General features: G+C 36.0%; 2 protein-coding genes across 6 annotated transcripts in view; both read right to left on the bottom strand.

Moving 5' to 3' along the window:
* Arp5 (Actin-related protein 5) overlaps positions 1 to 2,138 on the bottom strand; it is a 32,335-nt gene extending 30,197 nt beyond the window's left edge. Inside the window, exons 1-2 of one of the 3 annotated variants that reach the window (XM_076487441.1) lie at positions 2,084 to 2,138; positions 381 to 469 (exon numbers count right to left, since the gene is read on the bottom strand). In XM_076487441.1, coding sequence (XP_076343556.1) covers positions 381 to 422 — 42 coding nt within the window. In that variant the 5' untranslated portion in view covers positions 423 to 469; positions 2,084 to 2,138. Of the gene's footprint in view, positions 1 to 380; positions 470 to 1,489 lie in introns of those variants that run through there. The other 2 variants (XM_076487440.1, XM_076487442.1) reach the window with 2 other exon arrangements.
* An 8,161-nt stretch (positions 2,139 to 10,299) lies between these two features.
* LOC143243783 (gamma-aminobutyric acid type B receptor subunit 1-like) overlaps positions 10,300 to 25,785 on the bottom strand; it is a 34,820-nt gene continuing 19,334 nt past the window's right edge. For 2 of the 3 annotated variants that reach the window (XM_076487438.1, XM_076487437.1), the window contains 8 exons: positions 24,767 to 24,917; positions 21,931 to 22,063; positions 18,932 to 19,039; positions 17,414 to 17,618; positions 15,237 to 15,364; positions 12,537 to 12,665; positions 11,554 to 11,691; positions 10,300 to 10,984 (listed from right to left, as the gene is read on the bottom strand). In XM_076487438.1, the coding sequence (XP_076343553.1) occupies positions 10,721 to 10,984; positions 11,554 to 11,691; positions 12,537 to 12,665; positions 15,237 to 15,364; positions 17,414 to 17,618; positions 18,932 to 19,039; positions 21,931 to 22,063; positions 24,767 to 24,917 (1,256 nt within the window). In that variant the 3' untranslated portion in view covers positions 10,300 to 10,720. Of the gene's footprint in view, positions 10,985 to 11,553; positions 11,692 to 12,536; positions 12,666 to 15,236; positions 15,365 to 17,413; positions 17,619 to 18,931; positions 19,040 to 21,930; positions 22,064 to 24,766; positions 24,918 to 25,785 lie in introns of those variants that run through there. The other variant, XM_076487439.1, reaches the window with a different exon arrangement.

Here is a 25,785-nt window from a genome sequence, read left to right as displayed (position 1 = left end):
AAAAATAGTTATTGTAGCTTCTACAAAAGTTCTATATAATTAAAGATTTGGTTTATTTCTTTAGTGTGAAAATAAAAAACAAACAAAACACTAATTTAATTGTGGTGGTATAAAAGAAAAGAACTGACCTAAATATTTTTCAGGAGCCAACAAAGAGATATATTACAGTGACACTTACTGAAAAGTAACAGTACAAATTTTTAATATCACAAAAACTAATTTCAACAAACTTTTCCTTCCTGTTAAGTTTCTCACTGTGTTTTGAAGCAATGCTTGAGAGAAAGGAACATTTAGTGTCCATGGAAGTGAAACTTAAAACTTGAGTCATGAAAACTTTAAAAAATAAAAAACTGAAACTTCCAGAACAACGTCTGACTAACCTTTTTTCCCCTCTGCTTGGCAACTAAATTTCTAAAAACCATGCGAGGCTTTTCATTTGTAGCCCATCCTACTTTACATTGATAGGATCCTAAAAACCATAAGCCACAATAGACTTATTTAATAAACTCTCATATTATCATACTACTATTGTTGGCACAAACATTTATAAAAATGAAATTAAGTTGGTATTTAAGAGTTAAAAATGATGCTATCAAATGAATTTTATAATGAATTACTAGAACTTTACTGACAAATAATAATAAAAGATTAGTTATAACCTGTACAAAAAACCTCTAGTTTACTTATGCAACAAATATGACTGCTGCAACATTTTAAGGACAACACTTAATTTTCACAGGCTTTTAGTACCAGAAGATTTTTGTCTCAAATCAAATACAGAAAGTTCATAAAATTGCATAATATGTTTAATTTTCTCATACTCTTCATTATCAGCAAATAATAAATAAAAGAAAACATAAACACTGATATGAGATAAATACACATGTCAAAACGACTGGTATGGGTTGAGATTTTTTTTTTTTAGGTAGAGGAGCGAAAAAAATCCCAAGCCATACCAGCCATTTTCACATATATACTTTCCTCTACAAGTGGGTTTTCTCATTATCATGGGCTGATATGAGGTATACGATTATTGTAATGATCACAAAATTTTCACTTAAATCACCTCAATATGGAATATGTAGTACATATGTTTTTACCAAACTTCTCGTATGGTCTTCTTATGTGTAGAAATATTACATAAGACTACGTTAAATTAATTGGTTCTAATGTTTAATCAAGACGTAATTTAAGTTTATTTTGATGCTGTGGCATTTTGAGCTTAAAAAATGTTATACAAGCTGTGTACATAAAAAGCATTACTTATGCACGATAGAACATAAATGAGAAAGATTTTTTTAATTCCTCTGTCTTAAGGAGGTCTCAAAATAACAGATGTCTGAAACTGAAAAAGAGAGAAAACTGTAAACTTGTAATTTGGAAGTTATTTTACTTCAGCAGATTTAAGGAAGTAAGAAAATATACTTATTGTTTACCATATCAAATATGTTCACTAGTCTTCAATCAGTGTTAGTAATGTAATACTTACCATTATCTATGATAATCGGTGGTTTCTCTTGCCTTAAAGATTTTGTGTATTCAAAAAATTTATCAGACGTACAATGTGGGTCAGGCAGATTAAACACTTTCTGCGGCATATTTGCTTTCAAACAAAATCTAGCAAAAACCAAAATTTAATGTTCTCTAGAAACCTAAATAAGATTACGGCTTGAAAACAATAGATTTTTCACTGGATAACCAGAAACGAGTTATTACTAAATGTCATTGGTATCAGATTCTCTGACACTCAATAACAGCGTCGAAGTTATCACAGCCACTTTTATACTACTAATAACAGTATTGAGAAGTTCTCGGTTGACACACGTATGAAATACTATTACCACTATTAGGCCTACAACTTTTTATTTCACACTCAATATTCATACGATAATAAAGTTTACGCTAACCACAATTTGTACCATTTGTTCAGCCATGAAAAGTACCATGTAAAAGCATAATCACCGTAAACATTTTAAAATATCGCATTCGTTTATTTTGAAACAATAGTTTTAAATTAATATTAGAATCTGTCTAAAACTCAAAATAATTTGTATATATCTTGTAAGCCTACACATTTACTCACAAAAGATGAAAACATTTTTAAACGCTAGATAATTTCGCCACCTAGTGACAAGAGTAAAAACAATACTTACATGATAATATGTTATTTTCTCTTTCTTTCTTCCTGTTTTATTTGTGTTTTGTACAAGAAATGCAGCAATTTTCAAACAAAAAAGAGAGAAAAAGAATGAATGAATGATGCAGTTATGCCAATGTGAAAAACTGCAGAAACATGGTAGGGATAAATAAATATATCAATAAAAAACACCTTACAGAAGTAGGTAAATATTTTCAAGCAAAAATTTTATATATAACTAAATGTCGAATTCCTTTCATTTGCGCGAATTTGGGTTTGAATAATAGCATTAAACTAAATAATACTAGAAAGTTTTTCAAGTTAGTGGCTACTTATATAGTAATTTTGTATGGTTTGGTGAATTTATCCTTACATTATTTCTATTTTTTTGCCGTTGCAATCCTTACATTTAAAAATTACTTATTTGCTATTGGTTTAAACTACACCAGCTAATATTTTATGATGAATGGCAGTCGCTATGAATGAGGGCTATCCGCGCTAGCCGTTCTCAGTTTACCAGTGTAAGACTAAAGGGAAGGCAGCTAGTCATCACCACCCTCCGCCAACTCTTGGGCTACTCTTTTACCAACGAATAGTGGGATTGACCGTCACATTATAACGCATCCACGGCTGAAAGGGCAAGCATGTTTGGTGAGACGGGGATTCGAACCCGCGACCCTCAGATTACGAGTTGAACGCCTTAACCAACCTAGTTGCTATGAAGGCAGAAGTTTCAACCTAAGTTAAGTGAGTTGTCATGGTGGTCATCATGTGTTGAAGATACTGAAACACCATATTTCTTTTGCACTCCCTAAGTTAAAATTCAACATTATGGTGTTTAAATCATTGCTACATCTTATTGGTGAGCTAGTTTATCTGACGCCAGAATAAGAACAATCAGACAGTTGTAGTTGTTATGCTACCCACTGATTTTCTTCTTCAGCAACGTTTTTTTGGTTAAACAAAACCGAAGGTCTTAATAGATTTTGAAAATATGAGTTAGACGTATATGAAAGTTTCATGGATTATTATAACAAAGGCATGAGACTATGGTGAGCAATATTTAATATGCTTTAACCGTTTCTTCCAGATCTATCCCTACCTACTAAGCATTACCGTGTTTGGTGATGCTGTGGAAAATCGAACCTAGGATTTAACTAGGATAATACAAATAGTATAACACATGTTTATGTTTTGCATGGCAGTGACTCAAGATAACCACTAGGATACTTTGAGAAAAATAAGTGAATAATAATTATAAAAGAAAAGTAAATAACAGTTAATAGATGACGCCGATAAAAAAGAAATTAGGAATTGTCAAATTAGGAAAGAGAAATGAAATCAGGAGAAAAAGAAAAGGCAAAACTCTTAAACAACATGTGACTGTCATTTATACGGAAAATCAATCAAAATGTCGATAGAAGTTTTCAAGGTGTTTTTAATATTTGGTACAAGTTCTTTCAGTGTCTCTGTGATAAGTGTGAAGGCTTATAACACTACAAATCATATCTTAAATCTTTACGTGAATACAGAAAAGATAATACATTCTATAACGTTATGTTTAGTATAAAAATTACGAAAATGCTGTCTTGATGGTCCGGCATGGCCAAGCGCGTAAGGCGCGCGACTCGTAATCCGAGGGTCGCCGGTTCGCGCCCGCGTCGCGCTAAACATGCTCGCCCTCCCAGCCGTGGGTGCGTTATAATGTTACGGTCAATCCCACTTTTCGTTGGTAAAAAAGTAACCCAAGATTTGGCGGGGGGTGGTGATGACTAGCTGCATTCCCTCTAGTCTTACACTGCTAAATTAGGGACGGCTAGCACAGATAACCCTCGAGTAGCTTTGTGCAAAAAACAAAAAAACAAAACCTTTCTTGATTAGCCTGACAATCACTATATGAGTTGTTTCTAATGTGAACAAAAAATTGAGTTATTTCATTTTGCTCAGAACATTTGAGAAGCTAGCTTATCAAATTTATACGAGTAAAACTGAACTTTTTTCTCTTGTTGCTATAAAGATTAAGTTCAAAGTTTTCTTAAATTGCACCAAAAAATTCTGTTTCTTCATAGGAAAAATATTTCAGTTGGGAATAAATCGATAGTAGAAATGATAAGGGAACTCAATAACAAATCTACTAATAAAGTAATATTTCAAGTTTGCTTTTGTAATCTTCAATTATTAAATTAAATAGTGATCTATTAGGTATTCCTAGGATACGTTTGTTAATTGTTTCATTACTATTTCAGTTTTGATCTTTCCGTCTACATCCTTTGAACTTCAATGAAGTTCTTTACTTGTCATCTGCATTCCCTTTCTTATTACGTTTAATTTATAAGAATATTTTATTTTCTGCAAGTTAATATTCAGGTAGTCATGCAATAAAAAGAGCAATAGGGACTAAGCAAAAGTATTGAAATTGTGATTGAATTGCAAATTTTATTTTTATAAGCCCTCAACATACCGCTCAGCTGCTGGGAAGCATTTCCAAACCTTGAGCACAAACTTTAACTAATCCAGGATTAGCTCTTTCATTCACATTATCGGCTCTTTAAATAGTCAATCTTCCAGTTTTATTCTACTTGTGTATAAATTGTTATGAGAAGGATTACGGTTAAAATATTCGAAAACGTTTTATTGTTAAGCACAAATTTGCACAACAGGCTACCTGCTCTGGTCACTATAGGGAGCAAATCCTAAAGTTTATCCACAAGGAAGAGTTAATGTTAGTATTTCTAGAGATATGCTACACAATGTTCTATATGCACTCTATTTTCTGGAAAAAAAACGAACTCTGAATTTAAGCATTGGTTAAGTCTGGAAACTTAGCGTGTATCCAGAGGAGGGGACACCAGTGAGAAGAAAGGAATGTGTTTAGTTAGTGCTATGTATTAAATACAATCTCTGTGCTTCATGATGATTCAGTAGGAAATAGATTTATATCCAAGTCTGTTTGTTTGTTTTTAAATCCTAAATAATCTTTTATTTTTCTTCTTATTAAATGTTTTGACAAATTTTAAAGGTCTTAAGAAAATGTTATCAATTATTTGCAAGGAGCAATTAAATATAAGATATGAAATTTATCGCTATTGTTGATTTTTATTTGTTTGTAGTTAAACACGAAGCTTTGCAAAGGGCTGTCTGTGCTCTGACCACCTCTTGTATCAAAGCACGATTTCTAACGTTGCTAATCCGTAGAAATGCCGATGCACCATTGGGTAGCTGTTGATTTTTTGTTTATTTATAGTTAAGCACAAAACTGCTTAATGGGATATTAAGCGGTATGGGCCTATACACTTACAAATCTAAAAAACGGATTTCGGTACCCCTGGTGGACAGAGCACAGAGAGCTCATTGTTTAGCTTTGTGATTAACGAAGGTACTAAAATTTGATTGAAAAGTACAAATATATAGTGTGGTAAAGAAATAGTTTTTGAGGTTTAAATACCTCAATATATATCTTTACTTCTTTACATCTAAGCCTTAAAAACCATTTCACAGAAAAATCATTAAAAACAAGTGAATGATTAATACTATTTATGAGTAGAAAACATTTGATATTACAATTGCAAAAATCGCAAGACTTAAGTTTCACAAAAAAGTAACTTTTGAATAATTATCTGTCTACATTTTAATTATTTATGCATTCTAACTTTAAAGTCTATTGTAGTTTTTATCTGCACTTTAAACTTAGTTATTTGTCAGTATTATCAATAATTTCGTGTATTATTTTCCGTGAGTTGACTGTCTAAACGTTAGGCTTAACATGAAAGTACTGAATACGCAAAACGTTTTCTGGATGAAGTTAACACTAATGTTTTCTGCACGTGCTTTTTTCTAGTTTTCATCACAAATGAAATATATAACAATTTACTTCATATTATTTTAAAACTTTAAACAATAGAAAAAACTAAATCTGAGCTGTTTCTTTTAAGTAACTCTTATACATACTGCAGAAAACGTGATCGTGCATTACGACAATACACTCAAATTTATCAGTAATTTCTTTATTCCAACCTGATCAAAAACACAATAGTACACTATTATTGTTTGATGTATAATTAATACTGAAATTGGTGCAAGTATACATGCCCAATTTAATAAAAACAATTCACACACATATATATCTACTCTAATAAACATCAACAAAATCAGTTGTTACATTGAAATCTATTACATTATGGTAATATCAATATCTTACATAATGTCACATGCCCAAAAGAAGCAGGATGAAAATAGAAATATTTTTACAACTCCTAAAGAAAAAGTCTTTTTTTCTGAGGGATGGGGGGGGGGTCACAAAAAGCCAAGTGTGAATAGTAACTGTTAAAATGACATACCTTGCTTGGTTTGGCTTTTGTTGGTTTGAATTTCTCAAATTAATAGAAATTTTATCCTCTTAAGCCTACTTTGCCTCGCCAAAACAACACAATGAGCTACCATCAAAAATGCTCAAAAAACCTGAAGAACTTAACTGACACTACAGACTGTGTTCCTACTCGTACTGGAGTTCTTAAGCAGCTGAATATGTTGCATAACATTAATGCAGGACACAGAGAAATTTGGGTATTATCATATCTACAATATCATATCATCTACTTATTCACATTCAGTCGTACTAAAGAAATACTCTGTACCCAAAACATAACCCAACACCGGTACATCCGATACAGACATTTTATTGAAATCCAGTGTGTACGTTTCTTACATCCGAAAGGAGGAGAGGATTATCCAGTCTTTCCATTGACACCAAGATTATTTTGTTTTGTGTTGATAAGATTATTTACGACCACTAAAATATATAAAAATAATGCAATCTTTAATATATATATATTGCTTTCATACATGCTTTGTTAACTTTTAAAGGTATATAATTTGTTAACAATTAATGGCACGATTAAAGCTTGGTTAATTGAAGTCCCTATAAAGTTTAAAGAGAATATCGATTTTATTTGCCCTTTTTTAAAATATTTTGGATGACTAAATACAAAATAACGCTGAAGAAAAACTGAACTTTACAATATCTATACTTCAGTCGAAACTGCCAACTGTAAAGCATTGATTAGGTAACATTTAGAAGTTCAGCCTTGGGCTCCTTATCTTAGAAATGAAATTGAATTGTTGGAAAGAATTCATAGGAAGACTATTATGATGACACCTGTGATGGAAAGGTTGACATATGAGTTACCTGTACTCTGCACACCACAGGTATCGAGATCAGGTTTCTAGCGTTTAAGTCCGCAGACATTCCGCTGTGCCACTGGAGGGCATCTAACGCTTTTAACAGTATTAATAGTAACAATACATCATCTTATTTCATAGTTAATAGTAGGAATAGAGGGACACAAATACAAGCTTTAGAAGAGAAAAGTTATCCTCAGCTTAGGACAGTTTTATTTTTCTAATAGGGTTGACGGCATTTTGAATGGGTTGTTTTCAGATGTGGTGGAGATAATTAATTTAAGGGGTTAAAGGGAAGGTTTAATTAATAATTTAATAACAAGGACTGGAAACGTGTGTTTTATTTTCATTTTAATGTTTAGCATAGTGAATGGGGCTACCTAGATGTATCAATAGGTCCCTTTTTGTCCTTAAATTATTCGTATATGTTTCGTCCAGTTAACTGTGGAAGATGTTCGTTTCGTAGCCTACATTAAAACTGTACAAAGTGTGCTTATGCAACAACGAACTTAACAGGATATTAAAAACACAACATAATTTAAAACATCTTCTTACACCGACATTTATTAACAATATTTTTGACAGAGATACGTGAAGTGATTAAAACTATTTACTTAAGTTTTATACTGAAGCTTTCACAAGCCCAAAGCGTTTTCTTTCTCACGTTAGACCCAATGCCATCAGTTACGTCATCTTGTTTCTTATCACAAGCCTAGATCACAGACTAACTCATAACTCTCAACCGCAATCTTGTTCGTATTAATGTAAACCATCTGCCAAAAATGCATTTCTTAAAAGTTGTTATAAATAATTTAAACTCTTTTGATTGAAACAAGAAAGTGCCAATGTTTACCAACCACTTTTTTTTATTATCTTTATCTTCCGGTCCTTCTAGTCATGAATGTCAAGTACACGGATAATGTGGCAGCTTATACGAATTATAAATATATACGAAACTCTGACGAGGGCTGTGATGAAATATTGAGATGTAATTCTGTTGTACACACAGTACGTTTCCTAAAGTACCACATAACGTGAATATGTTTAAAATAACGCATTATCTGTGTACGCATTTAAAACTGTCATACATTGTTTATCTGTTTGTTTGTCCACCTGAACAATCCGTTGTGCACACAGTGAGCTGAATGGGTAAATCAGTATAGACTCCCATAATTCAGGCAAAGCCGTTTTTAATTTTGAATGGGGGATTAATGAGCAGGCAACCCCTCGTTAGGACACGTCAACTGGAGTTACTATTCCAAATCAAACAGGGAATTAATTGACCGTCATTCTTACAACACTCCCACAATTGTAGGTGGAAATCTTGTTTTGGTTGCACCACATTTCGGATTCTCCCCACTTTGAAACTACAGGGTGGCCCGTAAGTCCCTACTTGTCCATATATCTTATGTATCCAGTGTATCTGTGTGCTGTCATTCATTCTTGCTGCATAATATTTAGTTAGAACTAAACCAGTTCTAACAACATTATAGAGATCGTTCATGGCTGACTCAACTCACCCAAGTGGTTCAGCAGCAAGTTTACGGGCTTATAACCCTAAAATCCTGGGTTTGATTCCAGTTGTTGGAAATAACACAGGCAGCTTATTGTGTGGCTTCGTCCTTAAACAAACAAATATATAAAATGTCAGATAAACATCCATTTTAAGGACTTAAAAGTATCTACATACTAAAAATGTTTTTGATTTTGTACTTTTTATTAAACACACATGAAGTAAAATTATCTAACTTTGACCACAACAGATTTTATTTTTATCACATGCACAAAGTAAAACGTAAGATTTTTTTTTAATTTCGCGCAAAGCTACACGAGGGCTATCTGCACTAGCCGTCCCTAATTTAGCAGTGTAAGACTAGAGGGAAGGCAGGTAGTCATCAACACCTACCGCCACCTCTTGAGCTACTCTTTTACCAACGAATGGTGGGATTGACCGTCACATTATAACGCCCCCACGGCTGAAAGGACGAGCATGTTTGGTGCGACGGGGATTCGAACTCGCGGCCCTCAGATTGCGAGTCGAACGCTTTAACCCACCTAGCCATGCCGGGCCTCGAACGTAAGATACAATACTAATCAATGAATCAAAGGGCTTAACGTCTACTTTGAATGTCTTTAATACCAGTGATATTTCAACTTTACGGGGTTCGGTTCCCTGTGGTAGACATAACAAATAGTCCAATGTGGCTTTGCTCTTAATTAACCAAAATAATTACTATGGTATAACAATAGGATACGCTATAGAACGTACTTGTTACTACTCGCTTTCTTATTAAATACAATTATAACTTTCCAGTTTTTACCACAAATAGACCGCATACGACCTAAATGTGAAAGATTTTTTTACTTCTTATCACTTATGAAAAAAAACAAACGCTGAGGTGTACGTGCTTCCCCCCAGTGTTATACCGGTATATCTGCAGCAACAAACAACGCTAGGATACAGGTTTCGATACCGTGGTAGGCAGAGCACAGATAGCCCATTGTGTAACTTTGTGCTCAATTACAAACAAGTGCACGTGATTAATAACTTAAGTACCGAATACTTTAGTTCTTAGACAAATTTCACATGATTCAAAATTTAGAAACGTCTTTAAAATATTGATTTATTTTGTGCTAGAATATATTTATATCGCGAAGTTATTCAACAACAAAAACGACAGATAACGCAAGCTGTACATTCAGAAACTTTAAAATTTGTTGCAATATTTACCTTAAAAATATTCAGCGCCTCCTTACATAATTCACTTGACCAATAAGAAATATATCATAATTTTATAATAATTTATTTTGAGGCACATCGTGCTGTTATATTGAGAGCAAAAAACAAAAACATTTCATTAGCACAGTTATAGATCAATTCTTCGTTAGGTCATAACTGGAGCTGACAGTGGCTACTGTGTTACCGAAGATAATTGGCAGAAATGTCTTTCATTTTATCAAAAATATCGTTTTTGTTCTTGTTGAAACTATAAAGCATATTGTTTAATTCCTCATTAGAAGGGCTTAACAAATACAAAGTGTTATTCATAATATTATTTCCCCATAACGTTTGGTAACTTGTGTGCAAAGCTACTTAAGGACTATCTGCAGAAGCGATAACCTGGAGAGAAGGTGACTAATAACGCTACCTAGCGTCATCTCTTGAGATACACTTTTGAACACACGAAACGTGGGATTGACCGTTAATATATTTTCAAGGGTGAAAAGTTGAGAATGTGAGATGACGGATTCAAACCCGCGACCTACAGATTGAGAATGGTGCATCTTTAATCACCAGGACGTGCGAGGTCGTTTAATACATTTTAATTATTAAGATTTATAATAGATCTGTTTCTGATGTTCAAGTTAAAACAAACAAACAAACAGGGAAGTTTATGCTATAAATCACAAGTGAGACTCCGAAAACTCGAACTCCGAATGTGAAGCTCTGGATCCTCGAGCCGCAGAGTACGAGGTTCCCGTGACGTAACCAGAATCAGAAATTGGGTCGATAACAATTTTTTCTTTCGGCGACAGCATCACGCCATCCGCATCCTGGGCCGGCAAAGTGATTCGCACTCTCTCGCCGCTAGAGGCCGTCCCATGGGAAGATCTCAGCGCATTCTTCTCGCGCAGAGCTTGATTCAATAGTTTAATTTGTTCTTCTTTCTGTAAAGGAACAATGAAAAGTCACAACATTCAGAAAATTGTGGGACATTACAATTTGTATCTAAGTAGCTGCAAAGGTTCTACGACAAATTTTACTTTTTCACTAAAAATAAACTTAACATCAGATAATATGTTCTAAAAAATTACGTGCAGTTTTTTTTTAATTTCGTGCAAAGCTATTCGAGGGTTACTTACGCTAGCCGTCCCTAATTTAGCGGTGTAAGACTAGAGGGAAGGCAGCTAGTCATCACCACCCACCGCCAACACTTGGGTTACTCTTTAACCAACGAATAGTAATATTCACCATAACAATATAACGCTCCCACAGTTGAAAGGGCAAGCATGTTTGATGTGACGGGGATTTGAACCCGCGATCCTCAGACTACGAGTCGAGCTCCCTAACCATCTAACCATGCCAGTACGTACAGAAGCACAAAACATGTCCCCCCGCTGGTACAGCGGTAAGTCTACGGATTTACAACGCTAAAATCAGGGGTTTGATTCCCCTCGGTGAGCTCAGCAGAAAAACACACACACACATATAAATGGAAAAGTGATAATTTTATTACTCCCGATATCTGTCTCTTCAAATCGTTGTTTTCAACTAATAAATATTGATGGCGCTCCTCTTTTTCCTTGGTCGTAATTGTGTCAGTCAGGTTTCTGACATCAGTTCGTTCTTTAGGTTGTCTCACCAATTCAATGATCTAAAAAAATGGAGTTAAAAAACAGTTGAGAAAGAGAAACAGGATATTAATTATGTTGTTTCTCACAAACTTAAACCAAATTCCATTGTTCAGAAATTATTGAAAGTAATTATTTTAAAAATTCTAAAATTCGAGGCTCGATTCCCACCTTTAGCGCGAGTAGTCACTGCGCAGCTTTGCGCTTAACAACAAACAAACAACACTACTACAATGAATTTCTTCTGCAATGTGACATGGTGGTTTTTGTACTCTTAATTTCAAGAGCTTTCTGTAAATTTTAAAGATAAACGGATTTTAATTTTTACTACTGACGATTAATTGATCGAAAACTGTTTAATAAGAAGAAACAAGAAGACTAATATATATGTTACACCACTAGGTTAAACTGATTATATCAGAACAAAACAGAAGTGTGGTACTATACTATTAGAAGACAAAACTGGTTTTGTTTGGTTTGTTCTGAATTTTGCGCAAAGCTACACGAGGGCTATTTGCGTTAGCCGTCCCTAATTTAGCAGTGTAAGACTGGAAGGAAGGCAGCTAGTCATCACCACTCACCCCCAACTCTTGGGCTACTCTTTTGCCAACGAATAGTGGGATTGACCGTTACATTACAACGCTGCCATGGCTGAAAGGGCAGGCATATTTGGTGCGACGGGGATTCGAACTCGCGACAGACAAAACTGTGTAATTACATTACTACAATATGAACTATAGTCTCACATTTCTCCAAGACAGAACTGTGTTATTCTACGAGTGTAAGACAGAATTGTGTTATTACGTTCTTACAAGACAGAACTGTGATCTTATATTATTATAAATCAGAATTATGTTTTCAAACTTACTTTCGGAACAAAAATAAGAGCCATGGACAGAAAACTGCAGAAAATAATCGCTAGAGCGACAAAAGCAAATGTCGCGTCTTGCTGGCTGCTGATAACAAGGGTCACTGGTGTGGTAATGAGACAGAGAACCTGGAAATAAAGTAAACATTATAAGTCTCGAAACGTTAAGACACTTAAAGAAAGATACTGGATTACCAGTTACTCAGAGAAAGTGGAGAGATGATTTTATATAATAATTCTGAGAAAATATTGTGTATGGATTGTTTGTTTTTATGAATTTCGCGCAACGCTACACGTGGGCTATCTGCGCTAGCCGTCCCTAAGTTAGCAGTGGAACACTAAAGGGAAGACAGCTAGTCATCACCGCCAACTCTTGGGCTACTCTTTTACCAACGAATAGTGGGATTGACCGTCACATTATAATGAGCTCACGGCTGAAAGGGCGAGCATGTTTGGTGTGACTGGGATTCGAAACCACGATCCTCAGACTATGAGTCAAGCGCCTGAATCACCTGGCCATGCTGGGCGACTGTGTGTGGTTATTGGCAATATGAAAGCAACCATATAGAAACTTTCAAAGCGCACGTCATGAGACTTTAAGATTGTTTCTTTTGACAGCAGTGGTTGTTGATTACTAAAATTATTGGATGTGAATTTGAACAGCATTAGAAATGGTTTATTAGTCTAACCATTAAAAAAAATCTTCTTTTGGGTGTTGAAGAAAGCTGGGCAAGAATAAATTGGGCGTCTCTAATGGAGCAGGGTCATATTTATCAAATATTATGTAAATATACTAATGAAATGTTTACAACTTGATTTGTTCTCTTATAGTGATCCGAAGATTCGTGGTTCGTGCCATTCGCTGTAAAAACACACCTGTTAGTGCACTGTAAAGTGACGATCAAACCTCACAGTTCGATTAGATAAGTGTTGGCGGAGGGTGTTTTTAACAGTTGCTTTCCCTCTAGTATATCAGTTCACAAAAGACAGGGATATCAAAACACAGATTTCCCTTGTGTATCTTTGTGTGGACCCCCCAGCGGCACAGCGGTATGTTTGCGGGCTTACACCATATTAGAAACCGGGTTTCGATACTCGTGGAGACAAGAGTACAAACAGTCCGTTGCAGCTTTGTGCTTAACTTCAAACAAACAAACAAATCCTTGCGGGAGAATTACAAAAACAAAAATATTAACCCTTTCAGTTATTTTACCCATTTCTTTATATTTTCAGACCTTATGCTATAGGCTGTATTTATTTAGGTTCTCGTCTTATTGTGTTAGTTTTAATATAGAAACACGATTAACTTAATTCGCAGAGAAGAAAATAAGTTGTAAGCAGCCGTTAGAGATAGATAGCAAAGCTGCAATCACTTATTTTCATAATTCATTCAGCTAGTAAATAAATTTAAATTGTTGAAATAAAGTTTGTTTGTTTGTTTTGGAATTTCGCACAAAGCTACTCGAGGGCTATCTGTGCTAGCCGTCCCTAATTTAGCAGTGTAAGACTAGAGGGAAGGCAGCTAGTCATCACCACCCACCGCCAACACTTGGGCTACTCTTTTACCAACGAAAAGTGGAATTGACCGTCACATTATAACGCCCCCACGGCTGGGAGGGCGAGCATGTTTGGCGCGACTCGGGCGCGGACCCGCGACCCTCAGATTACGAAGCGCACGCCTTAACGCGCTAGGCCATACCAGGCCTTTGAAATAAAAAAGTTTAGAAAATTAAGCTTGGTTGCAAAACTAAAACAAAAACATTCCACTCCCCTCAAAAAAATTAGTGTAAGTTTGGTTAAAAAAAGAAGCTAGGAAGAAGCATCCAAACAATAAATTGTTAAAATATTCTGAGTGAATCAAACACAGTAATGTTACCCTCAGTAAACATTTGAACTAATTCTCAGTTGCCTCAAAACGTCGCAAAAAAAGTATGAAATCCGCTTTTGAAAAATTATATTTGACGTATTCCCACAATTTTTTCCGATACAAAGCAATGACTACAATTTTGAGGTGTTAATTTTTATTTTGATATAGATTTATTAACGTTTATTTAAAATGTAATAATTAAAAAAAAATCATAACTTTAGCCCTAATTCTCAATGTTTTAGCCTCCTGTTGTAACACTAATTCTAATTATGGAAAAAAAATAAATTCTCGACTTGCACAGAGAAAACTTGTCAATAGACGATACACAGAAGAAAATGAAAAGATTGTTTGTTTCTTTTGGAATTTCGCACAAAGCTACTCGAGGACTATCTGTGCTAGACGTTCCTAATTTAGCTGTGTAAGACTAGAGGGAAGGCAGCTAGTCATCACCATCCACCGCCAACTCTTGGGCTACTTTTTTACAAAAGAATAGTGGGATTCACTGTAACTTTATAGCGCCCCGCGGCTGAAAGGACGAGCATGTTTAGTGTGATGGAAATTCGAACCCGCAACTCTCGGATTTCGAGTCGAACGCCTTAACCCCACCTGGCCGTGCCGGGCCGCAAAGTAAGAAAAACTGCAGCGTTTTTAAGAGCACGTTGTAAAATATCTTGTGATGTTAAAAGTGAGAAGCAGAAGCCATCTCTTTATGAACAGTGAGTGATAAATAGTCTATTGACTCCTCGTCTGTGGCAGCTATGGTAAAACTTGCACATTGTTATTAAAAAATGTGTTAGTTCACTAAACTATGTTTTTGATACGATTCTACGTACCACAATGTTGTAAATGCACATTCCAACCAGCCTTGAATCATTTAATTTCTTGATCTTCACGTTGCGGGTCTCGTAGGCGAGGAAAATACCAAAAATAAGCAACAACCCTTTGTATCCGTACATTAGTCCTGGTGGGAAAAGAAAGAAAACAAATATTATTTTAAAAGATTGGTGTGTTTTGAAGTTCGCACAAAGCTACTCGAGGGCTACCTGCGCTATCAGTCCCTAATTTAGCAGTGTAAGACTAGAGGGAAGGTAGCTAATCATTAACACCCACCGCCAACTCTTGGGCTACTCTTTTACCATCGAATAGTGGGATTGACTGTACATTATAACGCCCTCATGGCTGAAAGGGCAAGCATGTTGTGTGACGAGGATTTAAATCCGCGACCCTCAGATTACGAGTCGAACGCCTTAACCACCTGGCCATGCTTTGAACATAAGTTTGAAATGTCAAAGGGTATTGGGCTAAAAATAGGAAATCGCTGAGTAAATTTATTACCTTGATACTCCTACTTTAATTATCTCCTATAGGTCATCTGTGGACTCAGCAGATAGTCCGATGTGACTTTGCTATAAGAAAAACGCACTCCTGTAAGTCATCGGTAAGCTCACGGACTTACAGGGCTAAAATCCGGGGTTCGATTCCGCACGTTAAACAGTGTGCAGATAGCCTTCGAGTAGTTTTAAACGCCTAAATAAAATTTTTATCTGTGTTTATTCGCGTGGAAATTACTGGGTACTCTATCGCAAATATCTAAGTGAAATATATTCCATGTTTATCTATGTGGAAATTACTGGGTACACTATCGTAAATATCTAAATCAAATATATTCTATGTTTATCCACGTGGAAATTACTGGGTACACTATCGTAAATATCTAAATAAAATATATTCTATGTTTATCTACGTGGAAATTACTGGGTACACTATCGTAAATATCTAAATAAAATATCATGCTCCCACAAGTAGTAATTCTTTTTATTTATAGAGATTTTGTATGACCAATAAGTTTGGAACACATAAAAGTTCCAGTTTTGATATTCACGATAAATAAAATATTTATAGATTTCATTCCGCCAAGTCTACGACAACAACAGAAAAACAAGAAATAGAAAACAGAAGTAATTTAAAGACACCACTTTCTTGACATTTGGCACTCGTAGAGAGCTCTAAGTATTATTATCTTATTATCAGGTGGGTTGAGGCGTCCGACTCGTTATCTGAGGGTCGCGGGTTCGAATTCTCGTCGCACCAAACATGCTCGCCCTTTCAGCCATGAGGGCGTTATAATGTTACGATCAATCAAACTATTCGTTGGTAACAGAGTAGCCCAAAACTTGGGGTGGGTGGTGATGACTAGCTGCCATCCCTCTAGTCTTACACCGCTAACTTAGGGACGGCTAGTGCAGATAGCCCTCGCGTAGTTTTGCGCAAAATTTAAAACAACAACAACAAACAAACGAGATCTGTCAATAGGTCTAGTGTTAACAATTACATTATTGATTTATCTACAGATTAATTTATTAACGATATAATCTATCCATATATATCTTTAATGAATGTTCATAAGAACGCTTTTTGTTTTGTTTTCAGATGTATAAGGCTTTTTGGGGCTTTTCTCTTGTGGGAAGTTAAAGTGTATTTCGTGAATTTTGATTTGTTTTTCAGCCAGAAAACAAGTACTTTATTTTAAAAGAATTGTTGTTAAGAATAATAATAATTTATTTGAAGGTCATAGTTAGCAAGTGGATCAGTTGAAAGAATGGATTTATTATGAACAAACAGTTTGGAAGTTTCTTTGTTAGAGACTGAGTTTCAACACACTTGCATGATATTAGTTATATCCGACAAAAAAAAAAAAAAAAAGCCCACCTTTACCAGGTGGCTAAGGCACTCGACTCGTAATCTGAAGGTAGCGGGTTCGAATCCGGGTTACACCAAGTATGCTCACCCTCTCAGGCGTGGAAGCATTATAATATGACGGTAAATCCTACTATTCGTTGGTAAAAGTAGCCCAAGAGGTAGCGATGGGTGGTGATGACTGGCTTACAATACTAAAATCCAGGTTTCGATTCTTCATTGTGGGCACAGCAGATAGCCCAATCTGGTTTTGCTATAAAAGAAGCAAGCACAAAAAACAACAACATTAATTCCAAACTAGGTGATAACTTACCAAGCCAAATAGCATTGCTGTCGGACTCGCAGTGTTCTAACTCTGGCTGAATCTTACTGTCTTCGTCCAGTATTTCCGGATCCTCCAGAGGAAACTCTTCTAGCTTTCTCTTCGGAGGGTCTGTGGCTTGCCATACAATAAGAATCAAGATATCCAAGAAGAAAAGAAATCCCACCAGGGCATACAGCTTCCAACTTTGCAACTTCTGATGAGAAAATAATAACAAAATTAAATCTATAAAGCTTTGTGTAATTATTACATTTTTTGTCACAGAGGTAAGAAAACGAAACAAAATATCAAATTTCATTGAAAAATATTTAGTACTTGGATGAAAATTAAGCTTATTATATTGTATATTCATGTAAAGCTTGTCCCAAAATTTTGAGCTGAAATACTAGCGGGAAAGCGGCTGATCAACAGCATACACAGACAGTTTTGGAACTGCTCCAATCGATTGTTTGTTTGCTTATTTTGAATTTCGCGCAAAGCTACACGAGGGCTATCTGCGCTAGCTGTCCCTAACTTAGCAGTGTAAAACTACAAGGAAGGCAGTTAGTTATTACCACCCATCGTCAACTATTAGGCTACTATTTTAGCAACCAATAATGGGATTGACCAAACATTGTAACGGTTCCACGACTGAAAGGGTTTGCTTGTTTTTTAGTTTCGCGCAAAGCTACATGAGGACTATCTGCTCTAGCCGTCCTTATTTTAGCAGTGTAAGTCTAGAGATGAGGCAGCTAGTCATCACCACCCGCCTCTGACTCTTGGGCTACTCTTTTACCAAAGAATAGTGGGATTGACCCTCACATTATAACGCCCTCACGGCTGAAAGGGCGAGCATGTTTGGTGCGATGGGGATTAGAACCCGAGACCCTCAGATTACGAGTCGAACGATTTAACCCATCTGGCCATGCTGAGCCTTATTAATGCAAAAAGGCGTTATTATTTTATTAATTACAGGAAATATTTAAAATATTTACGTGTTTTTAGTACGAAGTAATTATTTAAATAAACGTGTCTGTACTAATTAGGCCCAGCATGGCCAGGTGGTTAAGGCGTTCGATTCGTAATTCGAGGGTCGCAGGTTCGAATCCCCGTTCCACCAAACATGATCGCCCTTCCAACCGTGAGGGCGTTATAATGTCACGATCAATCCTACTATTCGTTGGTAAAAAAGTAGCCCAAGAGTCAGCGACGGGTGGTGATGACTAGCTGCCTTCTCTCTGAACTTACACTGCTTAAGTATCGGCTAGCGCAGATAGTCCTCGAGTAGCTTTGCGTGAAATTCAAAAACAAACAAACTGTACTCATTAATGTCTTCCTCCGCAAAAAAAGAAACACGTTTTAGAGTAAAAAGTTTGTTTAAGGATGAATAAATTATGATGTTTAATTGTTAATTAGTTTTGATTTTTTAAAGTGAAGAATAGATTATAGTTTAAATTTAAATCATTCGTGTACTTTATGCGTTTTTATTAACTTGACTTTTTAAACAAAAGAACTGCTTTTTTTACTCACCTTACTCTCGTTAGTTGATTTAGTCGTAAGTCGATGAACACGCCATATCTTAGAAAACATGGCTCCGTACGAGAACGTGAAGCCAACACTCAACAGCCACGCTCTCGCCTGGTGTTAAAAAATAAAACAAAAACACTTAAAACGAATGAAACTGTTAATACAGCTAGTGTCAAATTAAAGTAAAGATTAGTTTGGTTCACTTAAGAAAGCGGCATTGAAAAATTAGGCATAAGATACCAAAAAGCCTATCTTTAATCTTTGGAGTTTTGTCCAAATCGGGTACAAATATACATAATAAAGCAAAATAACTCTTCCGTCTGTTTGTGTGGGGTCTTGACGTCAGTAGTTGTTGAGGAAGTGATGTACCAAGAAAGACCCAGCTTAAGTAAATAAACAATCAATTGAACGATTCGAGTTTGATAGCCGTTTCTATTTTACCGTTTCAATGCCGTGAATTTTGAGCAAGAATGTTCGTAGCAAAATACATGAAGCCGACACAGAAGGAGAGTGACGTCTTATGCCATGCGTAGTTCTGCATCGAAAACACTATTTGTACATTGAGACTCAAAAGATTTGAAAAAGGTGACCCATGCCCCTCATTTTAAGCTTCCTTCCCCCTCCCTGGAATTACGTGTTAATTCAGTTAGTTAGAGTCTCATTATGATATCGCAAAAGTCAGTGGTTTGATCCTCATATAACTCAGAAACTCCATATTTTTGTCTCCAATTAACATTTATTAAGCATGTTAACGTCCAATTAACTTTGATGTTGCTCATACACTACTACAATTTTCAATCATTACAGATAAATCACCATTGAAACTAAGTAAGAAAATCTCACAAGAACCGATCTAACTTAAAAAGAAACTCATTTCAGCTATTATACAAGCCGCTTTAGCAAGTCCAACAACCGAGAACCTACACGGAAGCAAAAAAACCGAGACCACCAGCCCGACAATCTCGCTTTTAACTGGTAAAAGAGTTGCACAACAGTAGGAGATAGGAGGTGTTAACTGGCTGCCTTCCTTTCAGTTTATTACATCTATATTAATGACGAATTTGTGCACAATTCCGAAACTCAAGTAACAAAACAATTAAAATTCCTGTTTGGACGAAAATCAAAGTATATTTGGTTTAGTTTGAATTTTGTGCAATGCTGCACGAGGGCTATCTGCGCTAGCCGTCCCTAATTTAGTAGTGTAAGACGAGAGGAAAGGCAGCTAGTCATCACCATCCACTGCTAACTCTTAGCTACTCTTTTACCAACGAATAGTGGAATTGATCGTCACATCAAAACATGCTCGCCCTTTCAGCCGTGAGGGCGTTATAATGACGGTCAATCCCACTATTAGTTGATAAAAGAGAAGAGTCCAGTCGATTGCCTTAACCACCTGGTCGGGCCCGGGCCTCTTTGTTACATTTCAAACATACTGTAGGACATACAACAGAAAGTCTAATCTGAATTTGCTATGAAATACGAAAAACAAATAAATAATATAAGATGTAAACGCCACGATAGAATAATGCTAACTTTTTATATTCACCAGTTATAAAACAAGCCTTTACTAGCCCTAATCTGAACACTCTTAATGTAGTTAACACACGTATTATATAAGACCGCTCAGCCTATAATCATTTTAACTCCACGCCTTACATGTATCTCAACCAGCAACCATCTTTTTATTTAAAAAAAAAGAGTGCACACCTGAAGATGGAATTCACATCCGAAGCTCTCATCTCAGTTCTTCATGTAATCATCTCTTCAATTTGGGTGTTGTCTCCCCCCTCTTACACGTAAAATAGTCATAATCAAACTTACTCCCCGAAAGCAGTTCAGAACTAAATAACCCTAATAATTTTAGTTCGTTTAGGCTTTTCATAGGCGCCCATGGAACCAAGAGTGAGGGCAAGGAGAATTATGTCATAATACATAAATTATACTGCATTCTCTATATCCGATTTTGAAAAGGTCTCTCGCTTGTACTAGTTTTCATCGGTCACTTATTATCAACTGAAAGGCTTATCTTTAGACAAAAAAGGCCTTAAAGGGAGGAGTTAAAGAAATGAGGCTCCAAAAATGATATATTTATTATTGCAAATCATATCATACACACACATATTAACATTGGATTAAATGATTGGGAATACAAATGGTCAGTTGGTCGTTCATATATAAGTAAATAGTTAGACTTTGGACTTCTGCCACACGCATCCAGGATCACCTGGGCGGCTTCAGTGGCTATGGACAGTATTATAGATATATTTTTGTGAACAAGAGACACATTTTATTCATTCAGTAGAAATTAAAATAATATAACGATAAACCTGAATTTTTTTTATAATAATCAAAAGTTGTTCACGTATTTTGTTTATTACCATACCTTTCGTGTACAGAATTGTCCATTTTTGTTTGTTTTTAAATTTCGCGCAAAGCTACACAAGAGCTATCTGCTCTAGCCGTACCTAATTTTGCAGTGTAAGACTAGAGGGAAAGCAGCTAAGCATAACCACCCACCTCCAACTCTTGGGCTACTCTTTTACCAACGAATAGTGGGATTGACCATCATATTATAACGCTTCCACGGCTGAAAGAGCGAGCATGTTTGGTGTGACGGGGGTTCTAACCCACGATTCTCTGATTACGAGTCGAGTGTCTTATCCACCTGGCCATGCCGGGCCAGTCCATTTTTATAATAATTAAACTTTTATAAACCTAATTAATGCTTGGAAATTTTTTTAAACAAAATACTAAATATTTTTTTAAAGCAAGAAAAGAAGATTACACATGAACAACTTGATGTATTTTATGTACTCAGTTCGTTTGGGCATTATGTGGAAAGTTACAAGTACCAGTAGCAAATACCAATTAAATTTGTGACGAATGCTCCAATGAAATTGTCAGAAATCCCGTAAGTGTTTTATTGGTTTTAACGGGTTAACTTGTGAATAGTGTATAATAGACATATCTCTGCAACTTTAACATGCTTCATAAATACTTACCTGGCACAGGCACCCATAACTTCCAGGACTTACATACTTGCCATCTAATCCCAGAAGACAGACACACAGTAAAGATATAACGATGCCTACTAAAATTATGTTGTTACACATAGGATGCGAGAGCTGGATATATCTGTAACAGAGAAAAAAACAATTAAAATAAAACTTCAAAGCAACATGTTTCAAACCTAATAAAAGGCCACCAGGTGGCCCAACGTTAAGTAAGAGAATTATATAGTTAAAATTAGATTTTGATAATCATAGTTGGCAGGGCACAGATTACCTATTGAGTAGTTTTGGGCTCAACAACCAAACCGTAACAAAAAAAGAAACAAAAACAAGTTACAAACGCTTTTCAAAGTAACCCCAACACTTCAGTGACAGGGCTATTATTAAACGGCTGTAATTAAAGAATTAATAATTTAAAGTGTGGTATTATTAGTTTCATAAGTAGTTTACCACAAATTAAAATAGAAATAATTAAAGGTTATTAAAACACATCAACATTACTATATTCAACCCTGTTCATTCTGTGCCATCGCTACCTAAACGTATTAAGTCCAATTGTTTAGTGTTATCTTAGCTGATGTCGCCATCTTGTTGTTTTTTTTTTCTTTTCAAAGACAGTTACCTAACAGACTATCAGTTCCATCTCCTTTTGCGTGAATATCCGAAGCCAACCAAAGAAACTAATTTTTATTTTTTCGTAGAGAGACACGTAATATACACACAGCCACAAATAAATGAGTTGTTAACATCCGTCTGGTTTGGTTCAAATTTCGCTCAAAACTACACGAGGGCCATCTGCCCTTAATTTAGTGCTGATAGACTAGAGGGAAAGCAGTAAGTCAACATCACTCATCGTTAACTTTTACTAACAAATAATAGGATTGATCGTACCATTACAGCGCTTCTATGGCTAAAAGGGCGAGGATGATCGGTGGCTAAGGTTCTACTCAGATTGCTCCTTAACCCAGGCCATGCCAGGTTAACGATACAAGAAAGGAAGGCAGATACTCGACAGAATTGATCGTCAAGTTTTAGAATACAGGAATCGAATACCTCTTCCCCAATAGCTCAATGGCATGTCAACAGACTTATAACGTTAAAAGCCAGATTTTGGAACTCGTGAGGTGGAGGAGGGGCACATTACAGATAGCCCATTGTTTTGCTTTGTGCTTATCTACAAATAAAGAAACAAAAGCTAATCGAATATTAAGATCTGACCATCTCTTTAACAACGCATCAATGGACCGAAAGTGTGGAGTGAATTTCTTTTTGTGGTAATGGGATGCGAGCCGTGAACCATCACTAAGCAGTTGGTCACATCAGGCCTCAAATGTTTATTAGTTAATTATACACACACACACATATATATATCGGGAAAGATCAACTTCAAGTAAAATATTGTGTTTGGATCATAGTTTGTCAATGTTACTGCTTTTACGAATGGCCTACTCATATGTTATCATTTTTTTGGTTTGGTTTGAATTTCGCGTAAAGCTACACGGGGCCTATTTGCGCTAGCCGTCCCTAACTTAGCAGTGTAAGACTTGAGGGAAGGCAGCTAGTCATCACCACCCACCGCCAACGCTTGGGCTACTCTTTTACCAACGAATAGTGGGATTAACCGTTACATTATAACGCCCCTACGGTTAAAAGGGCGAACATGTTTGGTGCGACCGGGATTCAAACCCGCGACCCTCAGATTACCAGTCGAGTACCTTAACCACCCTGCCTATCACTTTTTAAATTAAACTTTCTAACCTTTCACACAATTTTTGTTTATCTCATGCGTAGACACCGATCGTGCAAGGGTGAAAATTGCCACCGCCCTTAATACATACAATGTACCAGTACGTATTATTATACTGTTATTGTAATTTAGCCGCGAATAAATTGTATCATCATTTTAGTCTGAAAACTAAACTAGTGACATTATTTAGCGACCTCTGTACCTTATTCCTTGATGAAAATAAATGTTATGGTAATCTGAAATCATCACACTATCACTTCATAAAGCATGCTCTTATTTTTTCGATTTCTTCTTGTTTAGGGGTACTCGTGTAGAAACTTTCTAAAACGTGCATAACTCAGTAACAAGTGGTCAATCGAACGACAAATTACAATTCACTCCTTTTTCTTTTTTTATAAATATAATTACTCCCTCACTTTACGTTACAAGATGGCGCATTGTACTTGATGCATAAGTTTATTTATATATACACACTCTGTAGATGTGTTTCATTTTTTTAAAATTAGGCCATTATATAAACACAATTTCATATATGCAAGTCCATGAAGTGATGAAAAAACAGCATAGTCACTGATACATCGCTAAGTGTGCGTGTGTTTTCTTATTGCAAAGCCACATCGGGATATCTGCTAAGTCCACCGAGGGGAATCAAACTCCTGATTTTAGTGTTGTAAGTCCGTAAACTAACCGCTGTACTAGCGGAGGACTACATTGCTGAGTTCTGAATATGTTTACTTTTTTTATGCATGTAATGCGCGGGTAAATGTTGACTCCTTAAAAAAATCTTATGGAAAGCCTCTAGTGGTTCAAAGGTAAGCTTATAGCACTAAGATTTGAGGTTCGATTCTTTAACCTCAAGACATTCAACATTTCCATCATCGAACATGCTCGTCCATTCCCTCGTGGGAGCGTTTAAGTATGATGTTCCATCTAATTATTTGTTGTTAAATAATCGACCAAGAATTGGTGATCCTTTTAAATTAGTGTTGGCTAGCGCAATCCAGTTTCTTTGCGCGAAATTTAAACAAACAAACATTCAACGTTTATTATCAAGTAATTAAAACGTACTACAAACTTTACCTGGACGTACGGAAAGCCCAATTAAAGAACAACAAAGCAATGGCCCAGACAATGCCGATGCAAGAAACAACACACATGCTGATGAACAAACTCGAAGAGACTGTCCTTAAGGTACGTTTAATTATCGTCCGATCAGGGGGTGGTCGGACATCTATAAAGGCAAAAAAAAAAAAGAGTAGGCATACAGTTATAATATTTTATTATGTTTGGAATTTCGAAACAAAATTAATGTTTGTTTTGTTTGTATTTTTTTAATGTCGTACAAAGCTACACAAGGGCTCTCTGCGCTAGCAGTCCCTAATTTAGCAGTGTAAGACTAGAGGGAAGGCAGCTAGTCATTACCACCTACCGACAACTCTTGGGCTACTCTTTTACCAACGAATAGTGGAATTGGCCGTCGAATTATAACGGCCCCACAGCTGAAAGGACGAGCATGTTTGGTGCCAAAGGGATTCGAACCCGCGAACCTCGGATTATGAGTCGAACGTCTTGACCCCCCTGGCCTTTCATGATTACTGTCAGGGTCAGCCATTCGAGAAAAGGGTTCGAACCTATAACCATCAGATTGCGAGTTCTGCATCCTGTATTAATGAAAACAATAAGTAGTTACACAACACATATATCATTCTAACCAACATCTCTGAATTACAACTCTTCATTTAACTCACTCTTTCACTTATTTAAGGTACTCGACCGGTAATCTGAGGGTCATGGGTTCGAAACCCCGTCACACCAAACATGTTAGCCCTTTCAGCCGTGGAGGCGTTATACTGTTACGATCAATCCCACTATTCGTTGGTAAAAGAGTTGCCCAAGAGTCGGCGGTGGGTGGTGATGACTAGCTGCCCTCCTTCCAGTCTTACACTGCTAAATTAGGAACGAATAACGCAAATAACCCTTGTCTAGCTTTAAGCAAAATAAAAAAAAAATTATTTAAGACCCGAGGTCACGAGAAACGACCTCTGTAGGCGTCGCGTCAAATTTTGAAATATTATATCCCAGAAAGCGTTGATTGATGG

The sequence above is a fragment of the Tachypleus tridentatus genome, chromosome 2 (genome assembly GCF_004210375.1).
Source record: "Tachypleus tridentatus isolate NWPU-2018 chromosome 2, ASM421037v1, whole genome shotgun sequence".
Classification (NCBI taxonomy): Eukaryota; Metazoa; Arthropoda; class Merostomata; order Xiphosura; family Limulidae; genus Tachypleus; species Tachypleus tridentatus.
Note: the sequence above shows the minus strand (reverse complement) of the source record. Positions and strands in the feature narration are given on the sequence as shown.